This window comes from Muntiacus reevesi, chromosome 17 (assembly GCF_963930625.1).
Source record: "Muntiacus reevesi chromosome 17, mMunRee1.1, whole genome shotgun sequence".
NCBI lineage: Eukaryota > Metazoa > Chordata > Mammalia > Artiodactyla > Cervidae > Muntiacus > Muntiacus reevesi.
In genome coordinates, this window is record NC_089265.1 from 26360316 (window position 1) to 26383875 (window position 23560).

At 39.1% G+C, this 23560-nt stretch overlaps 1 protein-coding gene across 13 annotated transcripts in view; it reads left to right on the forward strand.

Moving 5' to 3' along the window:
* Positions 1-18591, forward strand: part of BNC2 (basonuclin zinc finger protein 2) — a 460748-nt gene extending 442157 nt beyond the window's left edge. For 7 of the 13 annotated variants that reach the window (XM_065907673.1, XM_065907672.1, XM_065907675.1 and 4 more), the window contains 2 exons: positions 282-347; positions 15369-18591. In XM_065907673.1, coding sequence (XP_065763745.1) covers positions 282-347; positions 15369-16029 — 727 coding nt within the window. In that variant the 3' untranslated portion in view covers positions 16030-18591. Of the gene's footprint in view, positions 1-281; positions 348-13716; positions 13751-15368 lie in introns of all 13 variants that reach the window. The other 6 variants (XM_065907674.1, XM_065907678.1, XM_065907681.1 and 3 more) reach the window with 5 other exon arrangements.
* Positions 18592-23560: the final 4969 nt, after the last annotated feature.

Here is a 23560-nt window from a genome sequence, read left to right on the forward strand (position 1 = left end):
GATTATTGCAGTCGGTGCTTGTTCTGGATAAGCATGCAGAATCATACGCCATCTTACTCAGTAATGCACGCCATTTTTCTCTGTGCTCTGTGTGTGTGTATGTGCGTGTGTGTTTCCATGCATCTAGGTGTGAATAAGTTAACTGTGTACACAGTTCCCTGCTTTCCCATGAACCTTCACTTAGAAGCTGCAGCTTCTGTTATATATATTTCTGCTTTGCCTTGTGGCTTTATAATTAAATCAATATATTATCTTCATACACACGTATTTATCCAATATAGAAACAGAAATTTACGGATGGAAAGAACCATAGGTCCAGGACATCGAGACAGCCTGCATCTGCGTAGGTATAACCAGAAATGTTATCGTTCTTACATGAGTATTTAGTGTATCCATGAATTCTTTAAGAGTTGTAGATACATCGGAAGAAAATGGGACCAAAGTAATTGTTGATACGGGGAAATGTTATGACGATTGTGGGTTACTTCAACTTCACAATGTCTTTGAGCACATCTCTAAAATATAGTCTGTCATGGGAATTATGCATAGAAGGGGAGACATGCATATACTTTGAGGATCAGTTAGAATATATTATGTCCAGCCTTCAGATGACATCACACCTTAGGTATGTAGCTGTGGCTCTGAAACAGTTGGGCTTAAACAGAAGCAGCTGGTCCTAAACCTACAGTGTTCTTTTTCAATCTTAAAGAAAATGTAATATAAAAGGAATGTGTTAAGGTGGTCACTGGTGGAGTAACACAGTTGTCCTCCTCTTGTGGAGATAAGCTTGTGAGCAGAGTATTATATACCAGCCTAACTAGAGTCACACAGTTAGTTCATCCCATTATAGCAAATGCAGTTTTTGGTTTTACATTGTCTTTTAATAATGCATCTGGAGAAAATTTTTTACATGGTAAAAATCAATACATGTAGAAGAAACAGTATTAACTAGGAAGTTTCCAAATAGCTACCACCCAAATTCTGGTGTTTCCCTGATGGGTAGAGTTGTTTGATAAAGTAACATATAACAGAAGTACACTGAAAAGTAGTGATCTGCCTCTAGAATGTTTTTTTTCCATACTTAAAAGTTCAGTCTTCTTAAAAATAAAAGAAGAAAATACTTTTTCCTTTCTACTAAAATACAAGGGACCCAATGCATGAAAAGCAAAATCTCTGAGAAAAAATTCAGTGGCTTTCTTCATACAATTCAAAACATGCTTTGAAGAGAAATCTATCTTCTTAAAAAATTCCCTCCCCCCAACTCCATTTACCTTGCTCTGTAAAAATGTTTTATGGTCACAGAGTTCTTTTCAGTTCGAAGTTATCATTGACAGTCCCAAAATACAGCAGTTAAGATAGCTAGACTTTGAATAATAAAATATAATACTATATCCATCCCCCCCACGTTTGTAAGTAATATTCACTCTTTTACATTTGAAATAGTGCACTTGTGATAATGAGGTTAATGCATTGGATTTTTTTTTTTTTAACAAAAATAAAAGACTCATGAAAAACTGCATAAAATATTTATGGAAATGGAGTGTTTGAAGACAAGCCAAAATTTAAGCTTATTTGCATGAATTCCTATCACAGTTTTAGTTGGTTTGCTGAAAATACTGCAAGTCATAACACTCAAATAAATGGCTCTGAGACCAAAGGCTACAACACCCAAAGCTTGGTGCTTTCATTTACATCAAGCCACTAGGAAACACAAGCGCTGTTTTTCTGCCCCACTGTAAGAAAGTACTGTGGAGAGGGTGGTTTGTCTGAGGAAAAACATTTACTGATAGCAGCAGAATATTTCAGCCTCTAATTTTATTCTAAGGATTGAGTGTTCCATGGGTGACCATCCATATACAAGTTGAGGCCACTGCCCAGCATTACTAGGATATAGGATATTCCAGGTGGGAAGCATAATACAGATATTCTCCCACATATGTTCAGTCTCCCAAGAGATTGCAAACCCCAGAAGACAGGTGATTACATTTCATATGGGTGAAATAGCATGTCACGCCAAATCTTTTTAATTCTGGAATTTTGTCACACACAATAAAAAGCAAATTGGAAAAAAAAAAAAAGTACTGTACAAGAAAGTCTTCTGATTCTCACTTGAAACTTTGCTTTTCAAGAGTCCTCAAATCTTTTGACCTCAGGGTAAACACTTAGCAGAAACTTTGATACGTCAACTTTTTTTTAATAAGAAGCGTGTTCATCCTTGTTGAGTCTATGACTTAATATATGAGCATAGCTACCACCAAATAAGCAAAAGCAGGGATGCCATTGAATATCATCCTCTTCTGCATCTCAGGAAACATAACTGCACTATAACTGTACCCCTGTTTCATTGTCATCAACTAATGTTGACCTGTAATTTGATCTCCTTATTCACAAAGCCTCTGCCTCACATCTCAAATCTACCCAGTAGACTTCTCTTCCCTTGTCTCTTCACTTTTACTGTTTCAGTCACAAGAACTCCAGGAATTTTATGTCCCTGCTTTTTCCCTTTTCGGTTCACTAGGAAGCTAGGCTAAGTTTTCTTACCTTTCTCTGAGCCAACATACCTTCCCATACAGAAATCCTCCTTTGTCTTTAATCCTGCTGTCCTTGCGTCCATTTCTCTCCTCTCCCCAGTCTCAATTCATCCATCCTGGACTCTACATCTTCTTCCTTGGCAAACAGCATTAGAAGGCATTTTGAGTTGGGGTCCAAGTATGCAAGGGGTTTACCTATGATAAACCAACAGAATAAACCCTCTTCCTTCTATTTATGAAAGCAGCCTTCTTGTCTTTGGGCTTAGAACACCTTATAGGACTGAGAAGCAGGTCTTCCTCGGCTTCTTCCAAGCTGGTTGTATTTGCGGGAGTTGTATGTTTGGTCTCAGACAAGCAGTCAGCAGGATGGAAGTAGAAAGATGGTAAATGCTGTGTGTTACATTTGGCAGCTACTCAGCAGAGTTGTCCAAGTCTTTGCTTAGCATCTTTCTAGGTCTTGTAAGATGAGATTGAAACCTTTTTGAAAAACAATATTCTTTGTGTGAAGTCGCCAAAAGGGACATGAGAGAGAGAGCGGGGCACAAAGCAAGGTTTGTGAGGGCTGAGGATTCTAAATGTCAGAAGTGTCCTTTCTATACGTTTGTGAATGAGTGTGAGTTTAATAAATTTGAAAGCAAGGAGGACCATTCCATACTAATGACACACAGCAAGCTAATATGCACAAACTCCAATTCGTCTGGTCACTAGGTGGCTGTCAGGGTAATTTTTATTCTGAGTTTTAGAAGCACAATGTAAATTACTTTCCCTGTAAAGAACCACAGAACTATAAGGCGATGGCTGATATTTAAGTGAATACTGATAGGAGTGTGTAATGTTACACCCGACAGTCACTAGACACCTGTACTTCTTTCTTGTTTGTCCCTTGATTTTTCTGCTAAGATGCTCTTCTGTCAGGGAACAGCAAAGCTGACACTAGGTTTTGAAGTATACCTATGAAAATACTCCCTGGGAAGAAGAATTCTAACTGGGCTAGAACCTACAGTCTTCATTAAGGACATTTTCTTGAAGAGTATCATAGAATTGGTTGGCCCTGGCTTTCTTTGGTCATTTCTCATCCTCTGTCTGGTATTTTGATCCCCAGGAGGGCTGAGTGGCCATGGATCATCTGTATATTAGGGAATCCCATTTATAAATTACATTTGGTTTTTATTCCAAAAAATAAAAACCCCTGTGTCCTCTTCTGCTGAATTCCTTATCATTTGCTAGTATGTTAAAAATCTATTTATATCTGTTTCAGTGATTGGCTGTTTTAAACTCCCTCAACTATAATGAAGACTTTGTCCACAGAAACTAGATGGTCTGCATAGAAAGAAATATTTAATCTGTTTGTTTTTCATCTTAACATGAATTTTACCATCTTTGTTCCTCTCTTCCCTCTGAGAATAGTGGCCACTCATTGCTACAGTTTGTCTTGAATTTTATCAGAAAGGTAAGCATTATGTTTGATCTTCAAGGTGTAGGAAAGGTGATTCAGCCCCATGAATAAATTTAGAAACAAAATAATATTTGCTTAGGGTGATTTATAAATAAATATGAGGCAACCATTGGTGCCAAGTGGAAACCTTCTCTTTGATTGCTACTTAAATCCGTCCAGATTTAAACATGTAAACTTCTTGATTTGTATGAAGTAAGACATCTGTATTTGGTTTATTAAAACCTGCTGATGTCTCCAGAACTAAATTTGTTCCTATATAGGCCTCTGGGTAGCCGTAGCTAAAAAGCAGAGATGTATAGCTTTTGCTTGTTTGATTACCTGACTTCCAGCCCTGTACAGGTGTGCAGGAATAAATTAACATAAGCTACCTCTGACGAGTCACTGCATACATTAACAGCAGAGGTGAAGATGCGAAAACATGCTACCTGTCTCCTGTTATCACCTTCCCAGCAGCGACATCCATTTTTCCCATCATTCTGTGCTTAGAAAAGTTCTCTGTAAGTTTCCAAAGAGAGATTTTCAATAAATGCATATGAATTCACCAGGCAATACCGCCAAGAAATGAGCCACTTAGCACCAATTTAAGATAACCATTAGTGTATTTGCCCTGATACAATTAGCTGTCAAACAGTGTGTTAATCTTCTCCAAGTAGGAGAAGAGAACACTTTAAGGCATCAGCTTTTTCATTTCCTATATTTTTTGCCACCCAAACTGCAGCTCTCCTTTACCAGAATTCTTTTAAAAGGTAAAGTCACATGGGTCCTCTGACTTTTAAAGGAAAACATTTTTTTCCCCCTCTGTTACCCTTTTTGGTTTCACAATACAGCCAGGAGATCAATAGGCATTTTGTACTCATCTCCATTACTTTCCATCAAAGGCAAACAAACAAAATAAATTTCCCCTTCTGAGTAATTGCTAGTTGTGTCCTCCTCAAGCGAAACTTTGGTAGTAAGATAAACTTCGGTGTCATTCCTGTCTCTGGGGTTCTTTTTATATCCTGGGAGAAGAGCAGTGAGCAAAACGGCCTCCTTGTATCGTGGGGAGAGGCTCTGTCAAGCCTACCATGAGCCTCGGATCTTCCTAATGACCTCCTGCTGGCCCAGCTGGATGTAAGACAAGCTCATTTAAGCCTCTGCTGACCTTTCACTCCTCCAGCCCAAGAAGTACACCAATCACTTCCACCAAACTGCCTACCAACTGGACAACAAAGCTTAATGGCGAGCAAAGGACTTCCTGTCCATGATTCAAAGTTCTTACAAATTTCTCTTGATGAGAGTACCATTAAATCTCTTGTGGCTACATAACTTCCACTGTGTAAATGCAATGCTTCCATATACCCTGTGTTCCTACCTTCCCTCAAAAGGAATGAGCTCCTGCTCTCTCCATCGGGAACTTGAAAATCCAGGCAGAAATAGCATTTAGATCAGCATGTACATACTGCATGCATAGTTGGTAATTTTCAGGATGGCACCACTGTGAAAGGGTCATCTTCATGATTTCTGTCTCCCTTGGGTCTCCCACCACCTATCTGATCCCCTGATAGACTTCTTTGATCTCATTCTTTCTTATAATGATTCATTCTAAGTATTTGTTTTTGTAGACAGTCTTTTCTTTTTTAAAACAAATAAAAAAGGCCATTTCTCACCTGGAAGCAAGTTATGAGACTTCACACACTTATTAGTATTTGCTTGTATCCTTCCTGCAAAGATGGGTTCTCCATACCGTAAGAGGCTTCTACCAGCCCTTTCTTGCGGAGTGATTTGTTGTTGTTGTTGTGCTAAGGAGACAGACTTTTCTTTCTCTGTGAAGGTTGGGCTAGAAAGCGTTTCTTTTTTCTGTTTTTAAAAAGCCTTCTCAGAAATAATTTAATGTTTTTGCCGTAAGACTCCCACAAGCTTCAAATAAATGAATGTGGCAGAATATGAAAGGAGTTTACACTTGCCAAAAAATTACAATGTCATAAAAAAAGGATTTATTAACTTTGATTCTTGAGTGCCAAGATGTGTGTGTGTGCATGTGTGAGAGAGAAGCAAGCTGAGAAAGAGGAAAAAAGAATGCTTTTCAGGAAAGGACAATTTTTCTTCAGTTACTTAACAGAAAGCTACACTTTTTAAAAAATACCTAGATTTTATGTCCTAATGCAAGCGGCTTGAATTAAAACAGGAGTTGTAAATTCCTGGTAAAAAGCTGTTATGCCTGAAGTGTTAGTGATCTTAACTCTAGTACTTTATGGAGTTTATTACTTCTTTTATTAACAAGGGGGGGAAATGTTACCTACTTCTAGTTTCTTTTTCTTGCTTGCTCTAATTATTTTGACTTTACCTTAGTAAAAAAAAGACAAGGAAAAAAAACTGTGTTTCTAACCTGAACATACCTTAGTGATGCCTCCAGTTTGCTATTGCATATATCAATTGGAATTATTGCCAGCTATTCAGAAATTATGCTAACGTTCTCATCTAAATGTATCCACATAAAGTATATGTGTGTTTATATGTGAACAACCACATAAATAAGAATATCAAAAGACAGATCATCCTTAATTGCCAGAGTAGACATCTTCCTCTTGGGAAATGATGTATGAAGTTACTTTAGCACATGGATGGGAAATAAGATTTTTTTCAGTCAGAAGAGACAGATTTGGGCGATGAGAACAACAGACCTTCAGAAGTAAGCCTCATGGGTCTGATGGCCAGCTGAGGGGAGCCGCTCGAACTCTGCTGGCTTTTTAGTCTGCTCTGTCACCAAGGGGGCACTGGGGGGTCAGTCCGCTCACTAGTAATTGTGTTTTACAGACTTCTAAAGCAATTGGCTCAGTCAGTCCCAATTCAATAAAAGTAGAGAGCAAGAGAGAGAGCACTTTTGTTCTATTTTTTACTTGAAATTATTTCATTCAGCAGTCTGTCTTTTTTATTACCAGGACTTGACATTAGCACTCCAAGCTATATTAGCATCCATTTCAGCAGTTCAGTAATGGTATTAAAAAAACACTTAACTTCAACGGTGAATGGTTGTATGACAGTACCATAAAAAATCCACATTAAAAAAAAAAAAACTTATGTATTTGTCCCAGCAAATTATTTTTCACTTGTTTAACCACTTCAAAGCTATGTTCTTGAGATGGGTTTTCACGAGAACCTTCTTGCACTCAGAAGCAAGCAGTCAGCAGTGCTCTGTTGATTAGGGAATCAGGAGAACAGGGAAAGAGAGATCCAGTGGGGAGAGGGGAGGTAAAGATGCTGTTTACCCTGTAGTTAGATTACCTTCCATTCATCAGCAGAGATGGAATTGGCAACCTCAGAGCACCCAAGGTGAAATTCTTGGATCCTCATGCCTGGCTGGGATTTGATTTTTAACCCAGCACTCCCCAAACTTGGGAGCAGAGCCTAACTACTTTGGCACTGCAGCGTGCTCATAAATGACTACATTAGGTTCTAAATTTTGATTAAACATTCAGTAATTAATCAATGGTAGACATGAAGCAGTTGGCAAGGTCCAGAGCTGCAAAATGTTTAAGACATAAAACATTACGAAGTAATTAGAATATGCTCCTTCAAGAGAAGGATTGCCTTCAATAAAGAGGTAAATGATAGCATCCTGCTTATTGTGGACGTAGGCAGCCAGAGCAATATGATAAACTGCTGGAGATACACATATCAGTAATCATCCACATTATTAGTGCCATTAATCATAATTCCAAAAATATGACAGCAGCAGCCAACTTTTTGACCAATTTCGCTTCTGCCTGTTGGCCATTATAACTTCGCTAATAGACTGCAGAGCTCCTGTGCGTGGCAGTTTGCATTGAGAATGGAAGGTTAATTATATTTGAGCTGCTGATTTCTTCTCTCCTTGGAAAAGGCTTAGCACTTTGACAATCCCAAGAGCTCACTGTTGTTAAACCAGTAAAAGTACTTTATTGAAATTTTCTTTGTTGGTCAGGAACGAGGAGATGCTTCAAATGAGAGAGATGCGCCAGGCTGGGATAGCCGCTAATGTTTCTTGCTCCAAAGTGATCCTTGGGCAAAAAGATGAAGTCAGAGGTTTCTTTAGCTTGCTTTGCTCTCGTTTCTCTTCGGCACACTGGTAGAAATTTCACTCTATGGTGATACACCAGGTGAATCCCACAAGATGCGTGGTGGTCTCATTATGTATATATAGGACTAAGAAGTTGGGGGAAGTGGTTAATGGTATTGGAAGCAATAAGCACCTCTTTCATACAGAATTCTGCTTCTATGGCTATGCTTGTGTGAATCAGGAGTAAAAAGAATTTCAGAAAAATCTGAATGTTTCTAAACATTGAAAGGTAGCATAGTTGTGTTGCTGGTTGCTTAACTGAAGTTTTTCTGTTGGTAGTTTTGACACCATTTAACCAAAGATAGATTTTTGTGCATTCTTTTTGCTCATGTGTCTTAAATAGTTTCATTTTCAACACAGAATTCTAGATAAGGCTGTAGCTCAATTATAATATTGCCTACAAAATCCTGTCCCCTGGGGAACTCGCACATCCCTAATGCTCTCTTTTTAAAAGATCACAAATTGTTTTAATAATATAAAACCTTCTTGGATAGTTAGGAAGTATTTCCTTTGAAAAAGACCTCAGAAAGAAACTGATGTTCCATGTTGTACACATTAGAAAAGAAAGCTTATTTTTAAATAGGAGAAGAAATTTGAATGTCAAGAGAAAAATGCATTCTTACTGTTTTGGAAATAGATCTTCGGAACTCTTTGTATAAGATGATAAAACATCGGATGGAAAACTGGAGAGTTAGTTCATCCAGGGTAAATATAAATCTCAAAACTGTAGCTCAGATTTTATTCAAGTCCTTAAAAGATGCCGGGGTGAATGGCTTTGCTTTCTTTTACCCAACAGTAGTAGTAAGCTGAGCACCATATGAGCTGCCTGATTGAGAAATTTTCCAAGTGCTGTGAAAACATAATCCTATTCACAGTGTAACACACATCTCACATTACAGCGCAACAGGTTATCTATTGAATAATCAGCACCCTGGAGAAGCCTCGATGCGTCAGATACAGCTCAGAAGTAAAATGGTTAGGGAACAGTGTTGGATATCAATTCTGCACTTAACCTGAGCATCCAGCATAGACATTTTCCATCCACCAATCTGCCTTCCCAAATGCCATCGCTACATTAACATTTTTTATGCATTCCACAGCAATGACAAATTGTTTTGTAGCCGTAGTGCCAGATTTAGTATGCGAGAGACACGTTCGCCTCTGCCAGCAAACCAATAATTCTCACTAACATCTTCAGAGTTACAACATTTATAAAGTTGCAAAGTGGAGTAAACAAACCATCTGTTTGGCTCTTCCATATATGTCATGCTTTCTTATTAGCATATTACGATTCATTTAGTAAACAAATTTGGTGATTTCGTTCACGTCAAAGTTAGGTCGGAAGCTTGAAGATGATTAACATTCCTGGGACAGGCACATTAATACATTGCTTCCTCGGCAAAGTTAAATGGCTCCTCAGGAGAATCGCCCCTTGTTGACAAGATGAGACTGTCAATTTGGTTTGCCTGCCACATTAGGGGCCGTAAGGGGATGGCAGGCTCTGAGAGAGGGGAGTCATGTAGGCAGCATAATTCACTGTGAATTGAGAAAAGAAGTCTAATTCTGATAAATGGTCGACCCCAATACATCCTACCTGTTATTACAACAGACGTGCCGTATCTGTGCAGTAAATTAGCTAAACCCCTAAAGAGTTTGGTAGGAGCTTATCTTCAAGTGAATAATTTGAATGGAGAGAGAACTGTCTGCGTGACCAGTATGGATGATTTGTTTTATATTGAAAGGGATTGAAGGCACTGGATTTCATACTTTTACTTTGCAAGAATTTGCTTAGCTTTTGTTTCTTGCATTTATCATGTACTTCTGTACTTTTGGGGGGTGGGAGGGGCTGAGCATTGTTCACTAAAATTTTACATTGAATTTCCTGAGCTGGGAATGGTTTTCAAATCTTTTGGAGAAAATCTTTAAATACTACCTTAGAGAGCACCTGCTCATTTTGCAAAAAATGTATATACTATCAAAAATATCATGACTTCTCAGAGCTATAAGTATACCACCATCAATAAATGGGAATACAAATAGTTTTGAGGCATTCAGGACAACAGGTAGTGTCATGGCAATCTAGATAAGAGAATAAATAAGGCACAAAAGTTTTAACTTTCCGTTTCTGTGGATTTGGAGAGCAGATTTACATTTCCAATCAGGAATATTGACTCTGTCCAACAATACACTCAAACCCGGCATCCAGATTTTATATTTTATATTACAGGTTGAATATAAATTTATGTATGCCCATATACATGCATAAAAACACACATACACTATTTATATGTGGTGGTATCTACTGTGTATACTTCACTGTGATCATTCTGGACAATTTGAGGTATGTGCATGTGTGTGAAGTGGCAAAGATAACCAGAAAAAATAAAGGCAAAAGTTAGGCCAAAATGGAGCCTCGGTTCTACTTCACCTGGGGCACTGCAATTAATTATCAAGTATTTTGTTTCAGTTCAGTAAGTTTAGGATGGCTCAGAACTGATTAAGAATTAAGGTTAGATTGGGCTTCTTATGTAACCTATAGCTTGATTCAGTTTCATGGCCACGTTTTGATTTTCTAACTTGGTCATGAGATTCTTATTTTTCAAAAAAGTTCTTATTTGTATCTCAAAACCAAAGTTAAAATCTCAAAACCCTTTTTCAGTGTGCTTATTTTTTTTTTCTTTTTGTGGTTAAACATTGCATTAAGTTGAACTAGGTATTTGAACCAGCTTAAAAAGGGAAATGTGAGGAAAGAAAAGCTCAAGACAGGACTGACTTTCTCTAAAGGGTGTTTGCATTTATTTGACTGTTGGATTTGCTGTCTTCCGTGGTTGCATGCTAAAATTTTCTTTTTTTAACTGAGATATAATTGACTTGTTTTCATTGAAGAAACCAAAAATGAGTGGTAGTCCACTTTAATCTAGTTAGAATGCTCCCACTAAGCATTTCAAATAGTAAGTCTGGTTTCATGACCTCTTCTATGTCATATAAGCTTCATTACCTTTTGCTTTTAAAGGTGCTCTTAGTTTTCAAGAGGCTTTGGTAAACTCAGTACAGAAATAGTAGGAGTGAGTGCAGAGGTCAGAAGAAACATTTGTGGTTCTAAGCATCGCCCAAGTTATAGGACTGTGTCATGCCCTAGTTATGTAGCATTACCTTGCACCACAATGGGGTGTGAGTGGGTCAGAACTATCCTCTGCTATATTATCTGTGTCATTTCTTAAATCTTTAGGTACATGTTTCCAGTCCTGGGATCATTGTTTTCACTTCTGTAATTTGTTTTGGGGAAAGTTTAAGACTGTGCCTATTACTGATTGAAGTCAAATAAATGCACTTTTAATTATGTCCCATGTGCAAAGTATTGGGTTGATCAAAAGTTAGCGTGTTTCCATCAGATGTGATGGGGAAATCTAAATGAACTTTTTGGTCAACCCAGTATTCTACTTGAGCAGCAGGAGACTTGAGGTTGCATAAGATATAGTTTGTGTTCGTAAAAGTGACCATCATGGAACTACAGTTTGGCCTACTGTCTTGATGAGATCCCCAGTAACATCAGATCCTTCCTTCCTCTACTTATCAACTTACCTTTTGTCTTCATCCCAGTCTTTTTCTTTTCTCTGTAAGAGGAAGCTGCCTCCTCATATTGGTATTACCTACGTAATACCCAATCAACACAAATAGAAACAGCTTTTGTACTGCTGACATTCTTATAAAGTATAATAAGTTCTAATACAGTTTTAGTTCATGGTTATTTTTTCCTCTTTTCTGGAGACAAATATTCAGAACATTCGGTTTATTTTCTAGAAAAACTCATCTCTGGAGAACTCAAACTCTGTTCCTTTCTGGAGTCCTCCTGCTCCTGATCACAGACAGCTGCCCATCACTTCCTCTGCCGGGGGTCCTCCCATATCCAGCACTCTCTGGTTGTCTTCCACTTTTTAGAATCCTCTTCCTTGTATACCTGATAGTCTCTTGGTGACTTTTCTTTCTGTGTCTCTTCATCTTCCTTTTCTTTTTAACCTCTCTAGGTTTTGCTGATCCATGTAAACTTGTAAGTTGCTGTTAACTCCAGGTCTTCGTGTCTTCTCCTCGGAGAGTGTTCTGTGGCAGTTCATAGTTTGGATTGACTGAGTCCAGGTCTCTGTTAACATCAAGTGCTGCTTTTTGTCCATTCTGTGGAGGCAAAGCTAACCTCCTGAGGTACAGGATCAGGACTCTCTCAAGAGTCTATCTCCTCTCCTCTCGCTTTGCCTCTTTCCACTCCAGTAATACTGGGAGTTAAGTTAGAATAGCTCCAAGCCCACCATCATGAGAGTGAACCAGTAAGCTTTCCATGTTCTTCCTATCCCTAATTCTAGTATTTTGCATATGGCATTTCAGAGGATTATTACACAAAAATGAAATAGATTAAGAAATGAACATAAAAGAATCAATTCTCTTGAACTGTGGTTGCATAATGGAAATCGACTACCACGAATGAACCCGTGTACTGAAGTTATGAACAGCAGAGCTAATGCACTGCCATGAGTTCATCTTTATTATTGCATTACACCTGAATCAATTGATAAAGTAGCTTTTTTTTTAAAGGCAAGGATGGCACTTAATTGAATAAAAGTCAATGTAATTATATTAGCAGAAGCCAACAGTACTGCTGACAGCGGAAAAGGGACACTGTTGAACCGAGTGCCAGAGCTGGTCTACACATTTCTGCACATCATTTGGTTGACAGATATTGAGGGCTGGTACCTCATCTAATTAGATTACAGATTTCTATTGCTGTAAGTGAGACATGAAGAGAAACATCTCTTCCTGGTACCACAACAGTGGAGATGTGTAATTTCACAAGTCATCTCAGGGAAGATGTGTCCATCTGGGGACCCGTGTGTCCTTTTGTCGATGTTAATTTATTCTCCCTTATTCAGTGCGTCTTGATGTGACTGCTGTGTGTCTGGTTGCTGCTTTCTCAGCAGTGAGTCTAGGAAGCGGTAGCTGCAGATGTGTGAGAAGCACCAGAGTTCTAGATTAGAGTCATCGCAAAATGTGTGTCTGTGAAATTAAGGGAGGGGAGGGTGTTAAAAATAATACACAGAGGGGTAGGATTCTGCAAGCTGCTTATGGTTGGCAGGTTGTTTTATCAATGGAGTAATAGTACGTACTGCAACTCTATTTCCACATTCTTGTAATAACTCTGGTGGTGTCATACCCACATGTCAGGGGGAAAGATTTCTCAGTAGGCATTTCCTGCACTCTGCTTAACAACCTGCATTTGGAATCATCTGCCATCTGACACCAAGGAGGCGGGGCGCGACTGTCAGAGCAGGGACCCCGGGGACCACTTCTGTTTATCATTCACATATCCGCAACACTGCATGCATCTGTATAGAGCTCATTTATGGATGACGATGATGCTGTGAATTTGGTTTATCCTAATTTATGATTTTTGGATGATGCGGCTGATCTGAAAATCATCAAGACAGCATATGAGATGATCGCTTATGACAAAATGATTTTTTGATCAGAACATTTTAAATCCCTATGTTATTGTTTAAGTTTTTTTTCCAAACCAGATGTCTAGAATGTGAATTTGTTTTCTCTCTCTCTCCTTCTCTCTCTTTTTCTCTGTCTCTCATTCTTGCTTTCTTTTGTGATCGATTTAGCAAAAGATTAGAAAGCTGATCTTATTATCACAAGGTAAGCTCAGCCGTTCTAAGTGCTGTGCAGAGGGGGGCCGCCGCCCCTCTGCCCCTTCAAACCCAGAGTGCTATATATTGTCTTGTGTGGAAAGGTGGAACGGGTTTCCCACTTTTCTTGTCTATGAGGCACATACCTCTCAACCATCTCTAAGAAATATTAGCCATGCTCATCACCGAATGGGGTGACTCATTTTGGATTTTCCATACTTTTTAATTATAATCAGCAGGTATGTCGAACTTGATCCTGGCCATTCTAGGTCATTTCTATTATCACAATTAACTTCTCCAAGATGTAGAGCTTCCACCATTATTGAGAAGCTTATATGCATCTGTATTTATTTATTGGTTTGCTTTTTGGAAGGGTAGCCTTCAATTTAGACACTTGTCAAACATAAGCCTTTGCAGGTGGAGAGAGGTATATGCCCAAGGGCACTTTAAAAATAAATGGGGGATGTAAATACTAAGGCAATGTTTTCAGATAGATAATAACCTATCAGGCTTTGTAAATCATGACATCCCTATGGATGCTCTGGGACAAATCTTGTTTTTTTTTTCTTTATATATATATATATATATATATACAAGCAAAGCACTCAATGAGTACAGTATAAGTTTTGCTTGCCTAAGAAGTACGGACTCCAGTTGTTAAAATGGAGGGACCATGTGTTATTATTGTGCTTGAATTTTTTTTTTTTTTTTTTGGTATTTATCGTGTGTGGGTTTTTTTCTTTTTTGGTCCCTTTTTTGTTTGTTTGTTTTTTCTTCTGTTGAGTGTGATTTTTTTTTTTTTAATGGGGGGTGGGTGTACTAAGCCAACTTCTGTTTTTCACCTTTTTTAAGATTAAAGTTTACAACTTGGAATTACTTGAAATATTATTTTTAAGTCTGAAATATAGCAGCTTCTGAAGATAAATGTATTATACTATTAGATTTAGCTGAGATCCCAAATCATTCTTAAAAAGGGGATTTATATTAAAGATAGTGTGTAGCCCTCTTTTTATTAAATAAATTGCTAACCTTTTAAGCTAAATTATTTTCTTAAATAAGATGAGGAAGATGAGAGGGAACAAATTATTTTGTCAAGTGAATTCTAAATTATCTAAACCATTTACTCTTTTTTAAAAATAGGAATCCTTTTCATACCTCTAAAGTGTTCACTGTAGAAAAAAGGGGGTTTCCTTCTGTTTTTCGGTAAATTCAAATTATTTGGTTTGGAGAAGCAGAAAGTTTCCATTCGTTTATCATATTCAGTATATTTTTTCAAATCTCTGCTGTGAGATTCTCTGCAGCTGATGCTGCTACAGAGTGAAAGGAACAGAACAATCATTCAGGAAAAGGTGCATGGGTTTGCTTTCATCCTTGCGTTGAGGACTTTTACTCTCTTATAAAAATTACGTTAATGAAGAAGCTCCCCTTATTGCACTCCCCACTACCACTTACTCCCCAATCCTGAGGATGTAGGAAAATGCTTGCTTTTTACAATAGCGTCATTAGCAGTGAATGCGCTTAGGTGATGCCTGGCGGAAGCTGAATCCATTTTAAAATGCTCTCTTTTTTCTCGCCCTCCCCCCTCCCTGTACACCTACCCGCCCCCCCTTCCCCTCTTGTTTTCCTAGACACAGTGCCAACATAAATCTGCATCGTAAACTGTTGACCAAAGAACTCGATGACATGGGCCTGGACTCATCACAGCCCTCCCTTAGCAAGGACCTCCGGGATGAATTTTTGATGAAGATCTATGGGGCCCAGCACCCCCTGGGGCTCGACCTCAGGGAAGACGCGTCCTCTCCCGCGGGGACGGAAGACTCCCACCTGAACGGCTATGGGAGGGGCATGGCGGAGGATTACATGGTCCTGGACCTGAGCACCACCTCCAGCCTCCAGTCCAGCAGCAGCATCCATTCCTCCCGAGAATCCGACGCCGGCAGCGACGAGGGCATTCTCCTGGACGACCTCGACGGGGCGAGTGACAGCGGGGAGTCGGCGCACAAGGCCGAGGCCCCCGCCCTGCCCGGCGGCCTCGGGGCCGACGTTGCAGGGTCTCTGACGTTCAACAGCTTGTCCGGCAGCACTGGTGGGATCATGTGTAACATTTGCCACAAGATGTACAGCAACAAGGGCACGCTGCGGGTGCACTACAAAACCGTGCATCTGCGAGAGATGCACAAGTGCAAAGTCCCCGGTTGCAATATGATGTTTTCCTCTGTGCGAAGCCGGAATCGGCACAGCCAGAACCCTAATCTCCACAAAAACATTCCCTTCACTGCAGTAGATTAGCCTCAGAACGGACACTGCAAATGCCAGCTCTCACCAGATGGCCTATGTATCTGAACTGCCATAGTGTGTGCTTGTGTACTTGGGGGAGGGTGTGTGTGCGCGCGCGTGTGCACACACATGTATACCTGTGTGCATACACACACGCGCGCGCACACACATTTTCTTTTCTTTAGATATAAGAAGATAAACACTAGGTGCTTTTGAAATTTTTTGTCTTTTTCCTTTATAGTTTTGAGAAAGAAGTCAGATCTTTTCATTTGGAGGTGAAACAAAATACCCTTTAAATACACATGCGCACACACAAAAAAGCGTGCAACTAGCCCAAACTTTGACAGAGTAACAATTTTTGGTCCTCTCCAAAGAGACAATTTGTTGTACCTATGACTGTTGCCTGCAAAGAGATAAAGGGGGGGAAAAAACATAAAAGGAACTTCTTATAGTTGTCTTTTGTGAACTTTAAGGTTTTGAGAGAATCTTCAATTAAAGCATGGCAGATTCACCTGTAAATATTTAGCCTTGAGAGGCCAATGATGTAAAACAATTGTATTGATGGTTGTTTAACTCTTTTGTTTAATTTTTACAGTTACATCCAGCTGTTAGATATACAGGAAAAAAATAGTTTGCTGGCTAGCTCTATTCATTTATGTTAGCATTAATGCACATTTTTTAAGGAAAAAAAAAAACATGGTCTTGTTTTTACTACCTGCTAGATATAGTGATAAAGAGGTGCTGGCATGCCTTACAGCACAGATCTGATTTTTTAAAATGTCCTGTACTAGTACATAAATCCAGTCATGCACTTTTTTTCATACACTACAAGGGGATGTGTAATATCCATGCTTCTTTTTTATCCTTAAACTATTGCCATACTTCAAGTAAGTGTCTTTTTTAAAAAATTCACTTGTATAAAAATGGTCTGGTCAGTATAGGGCACAAATGCCAAACAAAAGTATTAGTGTTAACACAAAACTGCCAACTTTGCACAAGTTTCCAGAAAAGAAAATACAATTAGTCACTCAACATAACCACAGGCCAATTTGTCGGCCACCAGAAAACCGCTTTTAAAAAAAACACTTGGTGATGCTTTCAAGTGCCGAATGTTATTACAATCAACATTGTATCCTTCTTGCTTATATGTTAAGTTACATAAAAGGAAAACAAAGTGATGCGTGTGAAACAGCCAAGGCATTTATTCTTTAGAGGCAGGATAATATTTCAGGATACAAAAGCCCAAATTACTCACTACGGAGCAAAGCTGAATACAGTGAAAGAGCTGAACACTCATGCGCAAGGACCTGACCCTTCTCCATTAAAGAGAGGGAGAAAGTCTGAACCGAGGTGGTCTGTTATGTGGCTGTGTAATTTGTCGCAAGTTATGAAGTAGTACTAAGATTCAGGCTGGTTTGATAGACAAAATCAAAAGACATTTAATGGCAGAGGCGGCAGGACTTGGAACCTTTGCAAACGTGCTGAACTTGAACTAAGCAATACTCCTTTCTGAGAAGCCAGAAGAAGGGGGTTTAAAATAGGATCTCTGTTTAGTGTTTTGCGTTTCCCCCACGCGATTTGTCAGAGAGAAATGAAAGCAAGCCTGAAACCAAGCAATCGAGAGTGAGAAAGCGCAGGGAGAGGATTCTCCGAACCTTTTTTGTTTTTGTTTTGTTTTGTTTCCGATGTTTACACATGTTGCCTGAGCTGGTTAACCACATCGGCAGCCTCAGCTACCACAACATACTGACTAAATGATGATATTTACTCAAATTCAGTCTGCAGCCAAAACCATTAGGGTGTGCATTGCAGACTGTTTTGTTGTCTTTTTTTTTTTTAAGTGGAGGGGGAAAAAGATAAACAAGGCATATTTTGTCAAACAGGACACAATAATTTAAAGAGAATGTATTTCTTTTCTGCATTTAAGGGCCTAAAACATTTCTTTCATCAGTCTAAAAGTTAGAATTACTCCCTTTGTCTTAACTTTTTAATGGCATTTCCATATTTCATATGTTTTGTAATTATTTTTTTCTAGGTTCACATCAGCATTTACTTCCGTTAAATTTGCCAAAGGAAACTGTTAATATGTTTCTCTTGTTGTTAGTCCTGTAGGATTTATTGTACCTCAGTATTTATTCTTTCCAAAAATAAGCATCATTAAGTTGAGGCTTCAGTATTTTTTTGTGTGAAAATTTCAGAAACAGTGGAATCTTAAGATAAGCTAGATGTGTCTAGCAGCTTTATCTTTTCATCTCCTTCAGAGGATGTTATGGGGTTCATTTAATTCTTCATTTGTTCTACAGTGAGGAGAGACCAAAAGTATTTGCAGTACAAAAGAAACTATATCAAACACTATGTTTTAATGACAAATGTTTACGGTAAAAAAGCTGAGGAATTAGTGCTAACCGCTTTTGTTTTTCTTGTACCTTTGAATTCCCCAAAGTCTTAATTGCTTTATTTCAGTGTTGTTAAACTGAATAGACAGAGATGTTTTCCTTTGTTTTATACCACATAAGACTCTGTACAGTATGTTTGTGGAAGATTGAACTAGAATAATGAAAATTTGTTTGCAAACATTTTGGTCCTCTTAGCCTTCTGTGTTGCGCTATTGCCCCATTAACCAAATGATTTGATTCCAGAAGGGCGGAAAAAATATTTTGTTGATATCCCAGCAAAAGGTTATGGAAACACTAGTTTTGCGAGTGTACATAGACCAAGTGACACTTTTATGAAATAACACATTTTCAGCGATTTTTAACAGTTACACTCTGGGTTGAGATTTTAGAACTAAGCTTGTACAAAATTAGTGCTTAGTCTGTTTAATGTCAACTAAAAGGTCTAAAAGCCCTAATGGGTGAATGACATAGCTGTCAGCAGGTCACAACAAAGGCACTAGGCTTAGAACAAGTGTTTGGTACTCACCACAAACCAGGCTGATATGGATAGCCAGTTAGAATAAGCCCAGAAGTAACAAGATTCTCAAGCAGAATTTCCATTGCTCAGAAGCATGCATGTGTTCACCTGCCTTTTGTCGGAGAAATGACAGTGTGTCCTGGGCAACCTGCCCTTTTTAATAAGTCTCTCCCCTCTTTGCTACTAGTTTTGTGCCTCAAGTGCCCACATGTTATGGTGGCCTTTTAAGTGGGTGTATAATATTTTCCAGTTTAAAGCCTAATTGCTTAAAAGGGACAGGGGGAGTGGACAGAAGTGGTCCATAAGATGTAGAATCATAAAAACGTACATTTCGTCTAGTCCCAGAGTGTTGGTTGTTCTTGGGTGTGTGCCTGAGTGCAGTATTTTGACTTTAAATCTAGTTAAGATGGTGATCCCAAGGCTTATTTGCAAATGGGAAGGATGATGTGATCACCATTTTAACCACTGAGCCCTTCCTCTTTGTCCATTCATACTCATTTCTTTTTTCATAGGAGTTTTCTGTTGTGACACAGGCTCTGTCCAGCTGCATCCATGCTAGGGCGGCTGAAAAAGGAATAGGATGCAGCATTTCATCCAAGCAACCTTTTTCCCCCACTTGATTCATTTTAACCAGCATTCTGTCACAGGTACAAAACGGCGGTATTATTAACATGCATGTTTGCTAGGTGGTATTGAAATGTTCTGTTTTGATCATTTTAAGCTATATGTTTGTAAGGATCAGAAAGGCTTAGTCTCCTTTAAGGATTGTCTGTGTGTTGTGGAGGGGGATGACCCGGAGCAAGAATAACGAGAGATAATAAATAATTTGGTGTTTAAAATGTGATAAAAAGCATGACATTCTTCGTTCTGCTATTAATTGTATAGAAATAAATCCGTGCATTTCAGATCTTAGTCCAGGCTGATGCCTTTTAAAGCTGGCAAACATCTCTTTTGAAATTGTTTTTAGCACAATGGCACCACTGTCCTTACAGTGTAATTTCTTTGGTAATGAATTCCCAGGCCCTTCCAGTATGAGGAGAAAGGCGTATAACTGGTTAATAGCCTGTTAATGTGTGTGTGTATATATATAATATATATAATGTATATTATATATATAGCTATTTTTTAAAAAAGGCAAGCTTTGAATATATCAAGAAGGGGCTGTTGCAGAGGCATTCTCATTTTACTCAGGGGAAACCATGCACTAGGTTCCCACCAAATAAAAAGTGACCTTTTGTTCCTTTTCCTCTGTACACACCCCTCATGTGTGCCAAGCAAATGAGAGCAGAGGCCCTTGGGAATTAAAACAGAAAGAAGCCAGTAACCAGATTGAGATGGACATGCTGCTAACTGCCAGCCGTTGACCTGAGCAGTCCTAACTTGCACTTGGTCTTTAGTGTTGGGCTAGATCGACTAAGTAAATAAATGTCAATTGTCATAAGACACGCTACATCTATTGTCATACGAAACAAATCAGCCAGAAGATACTTTCTTTGATCTTATGGACACACTCCTTCTCTTGAGCTTTGCAAAAATTATGACAAATTTTGGGGTTTAAAAAAATCACTTACATTTCACCCAGACTTGGAATATTTAGAGGCGTTTGCTTCTCCTTCTCATTCTCTGTGTTTCTAATGGGAGGGGTTTAAATAAGTATGGAGGGCATTCAGAGACAGGTGCCGCAGAGACTGGAGGGAATCACGGTTTTTTACAGTGAAGTGAGGGGTGTTAAGTAGAGGACTCGTACCTGTCCTGGTTTGAAGATAACTAGAAAAGAAAATAGTAAATTCACGGAAAGGAGGCAGTCAAGAGAAACGTCCGGTGCAACTCTGCCTAGCAGTGGGTGGGAGCGGAGCCACGCAGTGCCTCCCAGAGCACCCCCTGACCAGGTGCCTCACTGAGCCCTAGTCTGAGAAGGGAGGAGGAAAGCAAGAGTGATGCCTGGAATAGCTCAAGTCCCAGCCAGGTCAGGAGAATCAACTATGGCAGTCAGTGGCTGGGTGGGGGTGTGGTGGTCTTTTTTTCTTACTTTTGGAGTGGAAGTGATGCTGAAGTCCCTTAGGAAACTAAAAGATCCATTGGGTCTACCAGATCCTAGAAAAGGCTGGTGGTCAGACCAAGCCCTGGTTGTGCTGAGTGGAAAGGCATGATTGCCAGCGCAGGTCTGTTCTTTCTCCATCGAGACTGTGGCTTGCCCCCATAGCCACGGTTGTACTGCTCTTTGGCTGCAAAGACCTCTTGATCAAAATGTGAGCTCATTCACCTTCCTACAGAACAGAAAAGCAACTTTGCTGCTTTCACATTTTCCCTTCAGGCCAAACCATGTGTGGTAGGTAGCTTTCCTCATGTTAGCATCAGGCCACATCTGCTCTGTCCCAAAGGCATTTCTCTTTCCTATAGTCAGGACTTGCTCACTGTACATGGTAATTTTTCACTAGTATTATGTAAATCCAGTTGTACAACTGACTGGTGGGTTAATGTAACATCACTGTTGCCCATCCTCTCCTGTATCCTCCCATCATCCTTATTCATCCCACATCTTGCACAAGATGATGTTTATTGTCATTTGGCAATAACTGGACATCAAATACTATCTTTTTGGCATTTGTCAAAAAATCCAAATGCCCAATCACAGGGGGTTTAAAGAAAAAAAACTAAGCATTTTTACAAGTACACTGAATTGGATCAGCATTATCGTTCATTATAATGCTATATATTTTTTTTGAAGTAACATACTATAGTTGTCATAAAACTATCTTTATTCTTCTCCTCTGAAGTGTTGTTGTAAATTCATTTGACCTTTACTGCAAGCAAAAAAAAAAAATCTTTTCTATATAGAGTATCAAGACAAGGCTCAGTTTGTAACAAATAGTGGACCATTACAAAAGAGGAAACGGAAAAAGCCAGGCTGAGCAGCAAGAAGCTTCAGTTCAATTTCACCTCATATCTTTCTAATAACTTACTTGTCACTTTATTACCTTCCAGTAATGTGAACGCTGCTGACAAGACTGTCACACTAACAACAGACAACACCCTGCCTGCCTCAGCCCCAGCTCTCTTGGCTACTTATTGCCCTGGCCCTGAAGGGACACAAACTAATAGTGTGCTTTCCAGTTCAGCACTTGGCCATCAAATATAAAAGGATGCGTAATTGCCTGTTTATCCCTTGTGAAGGGGAAATTGAGTACAAGGGCTAGGCTTTCCCACTGAGTTCCCCGATGCACACACATCCACAGTCAGCCTCTCCCTCCCTCCCTCCACCTCCTCCCAGCACACGAGCATGCACACACACCCACTAAACTGTATCTCTGGCAAGCCCAAGGCTGCCTCGAGGTGCCCTCTCCAGCTATTAAGTGCACAGTAACAAGACTACTTCTTAAATAAAGGGTCAGTAGAGAGATTCTGGCTTTGACAGCATCTTCTGGGTCTTTGGAAACTTAAGTATTGCAATTCCAAGCTCATGTATTTTGGGAGTACTGGGTATGGTGCCATAATGAGAGCAAAGTTTCTACAAGTCAGTGGCAAAAGTGGGATTAGATTGCCCTATGTTCTGTAAGTAAAGAACTAAGATGTTTTTCCTCTCCTTCAAAAAGTGCACGTGCCGGAAACAAACTGGTTGTGTGTGGTGGTTTGAAAAACAATTTTTTTAGCTTTGGCCTCCAACCAGTAGTCTAGATGTACACAGATATCTTGCCGTGACAACTTCCAAATCCATACTGTAACAAGACAGATTCACCTTTAATTGGACTGACAATCTGAAAAAAATAATAAGGCACAGGGACTTTGAGTTTAATCACTAAAACAGGGACTACCCTATATGTAGAAAGTAAATTCTTTCTACTTTAGGAGAATTTTGGTAAATATAAGCACATGAGCTTTAGAAAATCAAGTACGAGGGGACAAAAGGTACAAAGAAAAATCATGTGAAAATGTGATCTTCCCAAACATCTTGAGCCCAAATAACATATGTAAGTATTGGCTGCTATTTTTGTATACTCAACTACTTAAAGGATCATAAAGGTGGTTAGTTAGTGGCTAAATGAAGTATAAGTTCTCTGTGCATCTTCTCTGGGGAATTCGGAGACACCCTGCTTCTTCCTAAACCCTCGTGCATTGGGTCTGATAGATGCTGTTGATCCCACCCCCCTCCCCCCACCGACTTTGAACAGTCACATTTCAAATCTATGTCAAAAAATAAGACACACGCAGGTGTCATCTTTGATGCAAACTTTTGGAAAGACGAAAAGTGGCAGATTGAGAGAGAGAGAAAAGCTCTATGTAGACAAACCCGTGCTAAAATAATTGTATTAAGCAGTGTGTGGACTGGGCAGAAAAGCACTTTGAGTAATGATTCTTGGGGTCAGGGAAAAAGCAGTTGATGTTTTTTAAGTTCTCCCAGTATGTATATATTACAATCATTTAGCAAACATCTTAAGAGAATCTTAATTAAAAATTCAGTTGCCAAAATTGCACAGATTATTCAATATTAGCTCTACCCACCCCCCCTTTAAATAACAGGGATGCTTAAGGACAGTTCTAATTGTTTTGGCGTATTTTTAGCTTCCTTTTTCTAAGATTCTTTGAAGGGAAGGAAGAGTGGAAAAAGGTATTTTAACAAAAATGGAAAGAA